At 56.0% G+C, this 9526-nt stretch overlaps 1 protein-coding gene across 1 annotated transcript; it reads left to right on the top strand.

Annotated features, from left to right (window-relative positions):
• Positions 1-212: 212 nt before the first annotated feature.
• LOC148591580 (scavenger receptor cysteine-rich type 1 protein M130-like) lies at positions 213-4987 on the top strand. The gene is made up of 6 exons (XM_088537290.1): positions 213-279; positions 1049-1366; positions 2421-2729; positions 2974-3283; positions 4198-4550; positions 4632-4987. The coding sequence occupies exons 1-6, from the start codon at positions 213-215 to the stop codon at positions 4985-4987; spliced, it is 1713 nt and encodes a 570-aa protein (XP_088393416.1).
• The last annotated feature ends 4539 nt before the right edge of the window (positions 4988-9526 follow it).

Below are 9526 nucleotides of genomic sequence, written 5' to 3'. Positions count from 1 at the left end.
CGAGAAGTTCATTGGAGGGCTGGGCTGTGACAGAAGGGAGATAACCCCCGATAATGTCTAAAATGGTGCCTGCTGCTTCGATTGGCTCATCTGGGAGCTGGGCCAGCACCTGCAGATATATATTAGCCTCCCACCTTGTTGTCCTGCACAAGTACCCAGGACCTGTGGCAGGGAGCGGGTGCATCAGGGCAGTGCCATCAGGGCAGGAGTGAATGGAGGCAAAAGGACTCCGCATCTCTTGGGTGCTGTGGCTGCTCGTCTGGGTGCAGCTGTGCTGGGGTAAGTGCCTGTTCCCTAGCCCATGGGCATGGGGCCAACGGGCAGTGGTGAGGTCATTGGGATCCCTCTGGAAATTTTGGATCTTCCCTCAGAGCTGTGAGACAAGGGTTAGAAGTGCTCAAGTCAAGACCCTGTTCCCCTCTGGGTGGGAGAAGGGTATTGGTGCTTCCAGGGCTCCTCTGCTTCTGGCAGTCAGTGCCTGGGCGTTATAGGCACCTCGTCCTTGCCACCCTTTGGGGGCATCCTGTTTCCCCAGCTCTATGGCCCTGGTGGTGGGTCAGCTGGTGACTGCAGCACTCAGTGATCCCAGGGCACAGCCAACCCCGGGGTTCCCAGGAGGGTTTCAGTGCTGTTTGCTGCCCCCGGGTCAGGGTTGCCTGGCCTGAGAAGGGGCAGTTTGTGCCCCACAGAGAGAATGAGACCAGGGTGCCTTTGCTCACCCTCCAGCAGAGGTGCCCTTTGCAAGGGTCCTGGCCAAGGGCAGGGACTGAGCTCTTCCCTGTAAGTGAGGAGGGAATGAGGGTTGGGACAGAAGATGGGGGTCATCTCAATGCTCCCTGGGGACCCATAAAGCCCTGCAGGTGGTGGGTGCATTTGAGTGGTACCCATGGTGGATTGGGGTAAAGGAAATGGGTCCCTGGGCATCCCAAGAGTGCAGAGGGGAGATGTCTCACACCCCAGGGGCTGCAACTCAGCCCTAGGACCCTTCACACAGTCGCTCTGCTGGGGCTCAGTGCCCTCCTAATCGGCCCTGTGTCTGTGTTTGAAGGTGCTGCGGAGGTGAGGCTGGAGGATGGAGACAGCCGCTGTGCTGGGAGAGTGGAGGTGAAACACCAGGGACAATGGGGGACCGTGTGTGGTGATTATTCCTGGGACATGGAAGATGCTGCTGTAGTTTGTAAGCAGCTTGGCTGTGGATTTGCTCTCCATGCCCTTCTGTACGGACATTTTGGGCCAGGATCGGGCCAGATTTGGCTGGACTCTGTAAATTGTCAAGGCACTGAGACTGCCTTGTCTGAGTGCACACATGATGGTTGGGGTAACCACTACTGCAATCATGCTTGGGACGCCGGAGTTGTTTGTTCAGGTAAGGAGTCATCCAGTTCCTCAGCTCTGGAGTGGGGCCTGGGATCAGGGGACTAACGAGGCTGTGCCTTGAAGGAGCAGTGTGTGGGTACCAGCTCAGACCCTGACATTGCCATTTTCACTGTACTACTGCAGCTGCTGCTGTTCCTGGGGAAAGTCCCAGGTGAGCCCACCATGGGGTGCACAGACCCCATCAGGATCCTGGGGGCTCAGCCCACCCTCAGGTGGTGCCTCAGGCTGAGAAATGAATCCCTCACCCTGTCCTACAGGTTCTAGGTCTCCATCAATCTCCTCAGGTTCTGCCAGGATATTCCTGGCAGTGCTGGGTGTCCCTGTGCCCCAGATCTCAGGATGACTTGCTCGGCACCCCATGGCTGGGGAAATGGTACAAGATGTCTGAGGGTCCTGCAGTCATTTTCCTCACAGACAAGAGTGCCTTGGCTGACCCAAAGGGGCTTTTCAGAGGGGACAAGAGCAGGGCCTGGGGCAGAGAAGCAGGGGGATGAGCAGGGCACCCCTTGTCCAGGGCCACCCCACAAGGACCAGCCCCCCATGAGCTCTAGGTTGGTGTCTGTGGGGCTGCTGTCTGCTCCCTCCCACGTCACCACAGGCTCAGGCTGGTCCTGCTGGGTCCCTGTCACTGACCCCTCCGACAGTGCAGGACACCCTGGGAACAGGGAGCATTTTGGGCTGTTCTGAGGCAATTCCCCAGGCTGTCTCTGAGCTCTGCAGGGCTGAACAGGCTGCAGCAACCGTTAGGGCTGCGGTGCTGGGGATCTGTGCTGGGCAGTGGGGCAACCTGTGAGGCAGCAGCATTTCCCTGAGCAGTGCCTGTGGCTATGGGTATGTGATTGAGACAAGCTCCAGAGCACTGTGTGGGTGTGAGAGGAGGTGCAGGGGTCTTGAAGGGTTTGTGTCATCAGAACCTACTGAGAGCTGCTATTTGACGTTAATGGGACCCTTTGGATGTGGCTGCCACGGTATGTAACTGCCAGAAGCTTGTGGCAACTCCCTGTCATTGTGGGGTTTTTAATTTTTTTTTTTTTTTTCCTCAGGATTTGTTCGGCTCGTTGGAGGAAACAGCCCCTGTTCAGGACGTGTGGAGATCACAGATGCAGACCAGTGGAAAACAGTCTGTGACTCACACTTTGATGTGAAAGCTGCTGGCGTGATCTGCAGGGAGTTGCAGTGTGGCACTGTCCTGTCTGTCCATGGGGGAACTCACTTTGGAGAGGGGGTCGGTCCCATTTGGGATGGAAAGCTGCAGTGTGTGGGGAATGAGCCCTTCCTCTCCTCCTGCCCCAGGAGGTCCCTCAGCAACCAGACCTGCAGCCATGCCAACGACGCCGGTGTCACCTGCACACGTGAGCATTCGGGGAGGAGGTGTGAAATGCCACTCACAAGCTATATGCTAAGAGAGAGGGGAGCAGGAAAGTGACCATGCTGAGCATGGTGTGAGTTCAGGAGAGATGGAGTGGTTGTCTGCAGTTCTGCAGTGCTGAAAGCAAAGGAAATTGTATCTCTGTGGCATTTCTATCTTGGGATGATGAGCTAGAGCACAAAGTGATCCTCTCTAAAGGCCCTCACTTCCTTTTGTAATATATCCAGGATTCAGGCTGGTGAATGGCAGCACAGCATGTTCAGGGCGAGTGGAGATCGAGGTGGAGGGAACCTGGGGAACCCTCTGTGGCTCTGGCTGGGACATCTCCGATGCTCATGTTCTCTGTCATCAACTCAACTGTGGATTTGCTGAGTCCATTCCTGCAGGATGGCACTTTGGGAGAGGAACAGGCCCTGTCTGGAGAGACACTTTCCACTGTAATGGGACTGAATCCCATTTGGGACAGTGCCCTGTGACTGCTCTTGGGCTGTCCCCATGCTCACCTGACAATATTGCTGGTGTTTTTTGCTCAGGTGAGTTCAGGGAAAATGGATTAACTCATTTTGCCCCTTTTGTGTGACTTGGAAACACAAAGCAGGGGAGCCCCTGGCAGTGACAAACTGAATTTTCTGCTGGAGAAACTATGGGTTCCCATGGAGGGATTCAGAGAGCTTTGCCTGCTCCTGCAGAGCACGTTTTCTTGGGGGAGATGAGAGCTGAGCAGGGAGCCGGCGTCTCTGCTGCTCCAGGGCATCTGGTTCAGGCCTTGGGGCCACCACCAGGCCTGGGCTCCTCTGTTCTCTCCTGGGGCACAGGCCAAGGAGGGAACTGCAGGACACAGCTCCTCTCCCTGCAGCTGTGAAAGATCCTCTGCTCCCTCCTGCAGCCCATACCCCCATCCCAGACCATAACCTGGTCCAATAGCCTGCGGGGACTGGACCATGAGTGCGCCCAGCAGGAGCAATTCCTGATGCTGAGCACCACCTTGGGACTGGGATTTGCCCTTGCTCCTTGTCAGTATGAACCTCAAACTTACCCTGTTTTGTAAAGAAGGCCCTCATCCCTCTGCTTCTTGCTAAGGACACAAGCTCCACATCCCAGATCCCTAGGGATGTAGAAGGGCAGAGCTGTCCCAGCAGGAGCCAGTCCCAGCTTGAGGATGGAGCAAGGCTACTGCTCACCCTGTCACCCAGGCCTCGTACAGGCCACCACTTCCTGCTGCTGAAGCTGCTCCAGATTCATCCATAAGGACATATCTGGTGGCTCAGGGATTTGGCTTGACCTCTAATGCTTTCCCATTTCCATCACTAAGATAATATTAGAACTCAGCAAGGTTTAGGGCCTGGAAAACAAAATCCCTTTGAGCACTCCCATCCTTGAGCTCCTCACTGTGAGCTGGATATGGATAGGTGAGCTCCAGAATGTCCAAGGGCATGAGAATGGGAAACAAGGCAGCATGCAGGACATTTCCCCTCTCTCCGAGCAGGACTCTCTGGATCCCTGCGTCTGGTCGGTGGAGGGAGCCGCTGTGACGGGCGAGTGGAGATGCCCCTGAATGGGACATGGGTCCGAGTCCTGGATGACCAGTGGGACCTGAACGATGCCAGCGTGGTGTGCCAGCAGCTCCAGTGCGGAGAGGCAGAGCAAGCCTACAACCCGCCGAAGCCTGAGCGAGGAACGGGCCCCGTGGGGCTGAGAAGGGTCCAGTGTGCAGGGAAGGAGACTCACTTGACCCTCTGCAACACCTCCCTGCCTGCGGCAGCGCCTGCAGGAATTGCCGAGGACGTGGGGGTGGTTTGCTCGGGTGAGTTGCTCTGACGGTCCCCAATGTGCTGTGCTCCCCAGGGCTGCGAGCCCCTCACAGCCGGGTTTCTCCTGGGTACAGGGAGCCGGCGGGTCCGGCTGGTGCACAGGGCAGGGCGCTGCGCTGGGAGAGTGGAGATCTTCTACAACGGCACCTGGGGGACCGTCTGTGACGACTCCTGGGACCTGCTGGACGCCACCGTTGTTTGCCGCCAGCTGGGCTGCGGGGTGGCTGTGAATTTCACCAGCTCTGCTCATTACGGGGAAGGCTCTGGGCGCATCTGGCTGGATGACGTGAACTGCTCCGGGGATGAAGCTGCTCTCTGGGACTGCCCGGCCAGGCCCTGGGGGCAGCACAACTGCAGGCACAAAGAGGATGCAGGAGTCGTCTGCTCAGGTCTGTGCGGGCAGCCGTGGTGGGAGCCTGGTGCTTCATGAGGAGGGGACGAGGGAGAAGCTGGACATGGTGGAACTGCCCCGACTGCCCTGAGCCCCCTTCCTGCCCGGTCCTGGGGACACCCATGCACAGTCCCCACAGGACCTGCTCAGGACTATAGGGAGAGCACAGGTGTCCCCACAGATCAGAGGGGAGGGTAGTGCTGCACATTGGGTGCTTCTCTCTGCTCCCTTAGTAAAACAGTGCCTTGCTGGCAGGGCCCTCTGACTATCTGAGTCCTGAGATGTCTAGAAGACTCCCTGCTTCTTGGTGGAGGCACGGGAACCACGTGGAGGGCAAGAAGGTGCTCAAGAGTAGTCAGGATGGATTTACCAAGGGGAAATCATGCTTGACTAATCTGATAGCCTTCTATGATGGAATGACCAGCTGGATAGATGAGGGGAGAGCGGTGGATGTCGTCTATCTCGACTTCAGCAAGGCTTTTGACACCATCCCTCACAATATCCTCCTGGGCAACCTCCAGCAATGTGGGATAGATGAGTGGACAGTGAGGTGGATTAGGAACTGGCTGGATGGCAGGGCCCAGAGAGTGGTGATCAGCGGTGCAGAGTCTGGTTGGAGGCCTGTGGCTAGTGGGGTCCCCCAGGGGTCAGTCCTTGGTCCAGTCCTGTTCAATTTATTCATCAATGACCTGGATGAAGGCACAGAGTGCTCCCTCAGCAAGTTTGCTGATGACACGAAACTGGGAGGAGTAGCCGATACCCCAGAGGGCTGCGCTGCCATCCAGAGGGACCTGGACAGACTGGACAACTGGGCGGTGAAAAACCTCATGCAATTCAACAAGGCCAAGTGCAAGGTTCTGCACCTGGGGAGGAATAACCCCAGGCACCAGTACAGGCTGGGGACCGACCTTCTGGAGAGCAGCTCTGCGGAGAAAGACCTGGGTGTCATGGTGGATGATAAGTTGACCATGAGGCAGCAGTGTGCCCTCGTGGCCAAGAAGGCCAATGGAATCCTGGGCTGCATTAAGAAGAGCGTCTCCAGCAGGTCGAGGGAGGTGATCCTGCCCCTCTACTCAGCCCTGGTGAGGCCGCATCTGGAGTATTGTGACCAGTTCTGGGCTCCACAGTACAAGAGGGATGTGGAGCTGCTGGAGAGAGTCCAGCGCAGGGCTACAAGGATGATCAGGGGCCTGGAACATCTGCCCTATGAGGAGAGGCTGAGGGAGCTGGGCCTGTTCAGCCTGGAGAAGAGAAGGCTGAGAGGGGATCTAATCAGTGTATATAAATACCTCAAGGGAGGGAGTGCAGAGGACGGGGATGGTCTCTTTTCAGTGGTGGCCACTGATAGGACTAGAGGAAATGGCCGGAAACTGAAACATCAAAAATTCCATAGGAACTTAAGGAAAAATTTCTTAAAAGTGAGGGTGACAGAGCACTGGAACAGGCTGCCCAGAGAGGTTGTGGAGTCTCCTTCTCTGGAGATCTTCAAAACCCGCTTGGATGCAGTCCTGTTCCACGTGCTCTAGGTGACCCTGCGTATGCAGGGGGGTTGGACTAGATGATCTCTAGAGGTCCCTTCCAACCCTAAGCATTCTATGATTCTATGATTCTATGATCAAGGCACACAGGCAAGCTCGTGGCTGCTCCAGACCATGGAGTGTGACCAAGGAAGAGCCCCTGCAGCTGAGGAAGGGCCGTATCCCTGCACTCAAGGGGGAGAAAGGGAGGTCAGCAGGGCTGGGACACCAGCTTCCCCAGGCAAGGATGGTGGGACAGGGACACCACGACGAGCACCAGCAGGGCAGGACCCAAAACAACAGCCTGTGGGCATCACCTGCCACGTGCAAGGAAGGCCGCTGCGTGTGCACAAATATGTGTATAATGTCGACGGACGATAGCAGGGCCTTTTTAGAAATGACCCTTGCTATCCGCACTGAACGGCTAGTGGAGAATCCAAGGTCGGAAAGGAGTCCATTATTGCCAGCGTACCACTTCCCTCTAGCACCGACAGGGAAACCCAGGAATTCTACGGTATTGGCCGATGTCAGGGCCCGCACCTCCTCAGCCAGATGTTGATATTTCCTGGCCTTTTCTGCCGCGGCGTCACTCAATGTTGTTAACCCACTCTCGTAGCGGATCGTTACATCCACTACCTTTGCACAGGATCCCTTTACCAAAACCAAATCTGGCTTGAAGAGTTCATTGGTGGTATCCCTGAGATGGGGCTCTAAAAATATCTCCCATCCCAGTTTTTTAGCCTCTTCAGCCAACACGCCACAGATCTCATTATGCCTTTTGATCCTGGCCTCTTGGACAGCCGGGCAGTAGCCAATTATGTGGGAACATGATTCCCACTCGGCGGAGCAGTGCCTACATCCCCTGGGTGCACCCTCGCCCAGACCGCGGGCCAAAAACTCCCGTGTGGGATAGACATTGGCCCGCAACTGGATAGCTGTAATTAATTTGCAGTGAGGAATGCGGCCATAATGCAGGAGCCAATCATTACTGATTCGGTCATTCTCAAAATTCCGAATCCCGCGGCCTTGAGATTTTAGATTGGTCCAATTTTCCATCTCTCTTTTCCTCCACTTACAGGGAATGGGAAAGATGACCCGTGGAGCACGTCTCTCCCACTCGGATAGGCCCTCGTCAGCCGCCAGGGTTTCCATTACTGGGAATTCCCCCGTCACAGATGGAACTTTCTCGGGTCGCCCCCCAGCAGAGATCCAGACTTTTCGAACCTCATCCTGGATGCCCTCTTGGAGCACCACACTCCTGATGACTACATCCTCTGATTGGGCGATCCGTACCAACCTGCGAGCCTGTACATTCGGAATCAGGCTCGCCAGACGGGGAAGACCCAGCCCGCCGTCCTTGTAGCTGACGTATAATATACCGTCACACGTACTGGGCGGTAGATGTAACCAGCCCTTGACAGCAGATCTTATCGAAAGGTCGAGGGAATGCAGTCTGGTGGCACTCAGGCCTGAGTGATCAGCAATGAACAGTAACCTCGGGAGGGCGTAGCTCCTCAAGATATCTACCTTCTGGAGTGGTTTCAAAGGGGCGCCCCCGATGTTCCGCACCCAGCGGGCCAGCACCTCGGACAGCTCCGGTTTCGATAGACCAATCCAAGGGTCTATCCCCAGGCCAAGATATTTCTCGAAGCTGCCCGGATCGATCATATCCAATTGCATGTCTGCAATTGTCCACGGGTCGCAGTCATTGATGGTATACGACTCTTTCGTAGGCCTGATTAAAAACCCGTGGCATTTCGGCGCTTGAACCCGCAGCCCGGTTCGTTGACGAAAGTCCTCCACCACTCGAATACTTCGTTGCATGCCCTCCCACGAGTCACTGAGCAATGCAAGATCATCCGCAAACGCCAACGATGTTATCTGTTGGTCGCCATACTTGTAACCGAGGCCACGTTCTTCCAGGCGGCACAGCAACGGATCTAATGCGAGATTGAATAGGATAGGAGAGAGCGGGTCACCCTGTTTCACTCCCCTAAGGATCTTAATAAAACCTGATCGCTGGGACCCTGACTCCAGATGTGTTCCAGCGTTGGTATACAGGTCTCTTAGGATGTCGATAATATGTAAATCGACACCCTTCTGGACCAGGACTTGGAAGATGTGCTGATGGTTCACAGAGTCGAAGGCTTTCGCGAAATCGACAAACACGACTCCAAGGGTCCTATGATCTCGCTTCGCGCTCTTGATTAGCGCCTGGAGAAGCTTTAGATTTTCCGAGCAGCCAGGGGCTGCTATAAACCCCCTTTGCCTTCTACTGATGGGGCATGCTCGCCGCAGTCTAGAGCTCAAAATCCGAGAGAACATTCTGAGGATAACCGACCCGATGGTAATGGGCCGCCAGTTGTCAATGTTCTCGATCTTCCCGGGATCGGTAGACTTCGGAATAAGGACCGTTCGGCCCGCCTTCACTTGATCCGGGATCCTTCCAGCCAACAGCCACAGGTTGAATACCTCAGCCATGCGACCGCCCTGGGGATCAAACTTCACCAGATCCCGCAGGGAGAGACCGTCGGGGCCCGGCGCGGAGCGTCGAGACATCTCCGCGACGTTCTTCATGACCTCCTTAGCGGAGATCATGGGTTTGAAGGCGCCGTTGTCCGCCGTCCCAACACTTCGGAATGGGCCCAAGCCGGTAAAAGGGGTCACCTCCTCCCACCTTCTTCGGAAGACGTCGGCGACTTCTTCCATCGGAAGGGGACATCTGATGGACTCGACTTCGTCGAGGATGATCCCAGCAAGCTTCCTGCGATCCAATGCAAAAAGCCGCTGGAACCTGAGGTATTGCCCCCGTTGAACCGCTCTGCGCTTCATCCACCTCTTCTCCTCACGCGCAGAGCCGGCCTTGGCTGGATGCTTATGATGGTATCGCATTCTAGCCACAGCAAGCTTCCCCTTCGCAAAGGAGGCCAGTTCCTCCAGCGGACCGCTGACAATCTTGGAGTCGCTCTCCCCATCTTCCAAGATCTTCTGGAACAAACTCTGGTCCTGCAGGCGCCCAGCGCTTAACCACTCTCCAATTCGCCTTCTATATTCTCTCTTA

Source organism: Tinamus guttatus, unplaced genomic scaffold (assembly GCF_059628265.1).
Source record: "Tinamus guttatus ecotype Peru unplaced genomic scaffold, ASM5962826v1 Tinamus_guttatus_pri_ptg000742l, whole genome shotgun sequence".
NCBI lineage: Eukaryota > Metazoa > Chordata > Aves > Tinamiformes > Tinamidae > Tinamus > Tinamus guttatus.
Note: the sequence above shows the minus strand (reverse complement) of the source record. Positions and strands in the feature narration are given on the sequence as shown.

Coding starts and splice junctions, on each gene's coding strand:
- LOC148591580 (XM_088537290.1), top strand. CDS start 213: ATGGAGGCAAAAGGACTCCGCATCTCTTGGGTGCTGTGGCTGCTCGTC. Junction 1,367..2,420: donor CGCCGGAGTTGTTTGTTCAG/GTAAGGAGTCAT, acceptor TTTTTTCCTCAG/GATTTGTTCGGCTCGTTGGA. Junction 2,730..2,973: donor CGCCGGTGTCACCTGCACAC/GTGAGCATTCGG, acceptor TAATATATCCAG/GATTCAGGCTGGTGAATGGC.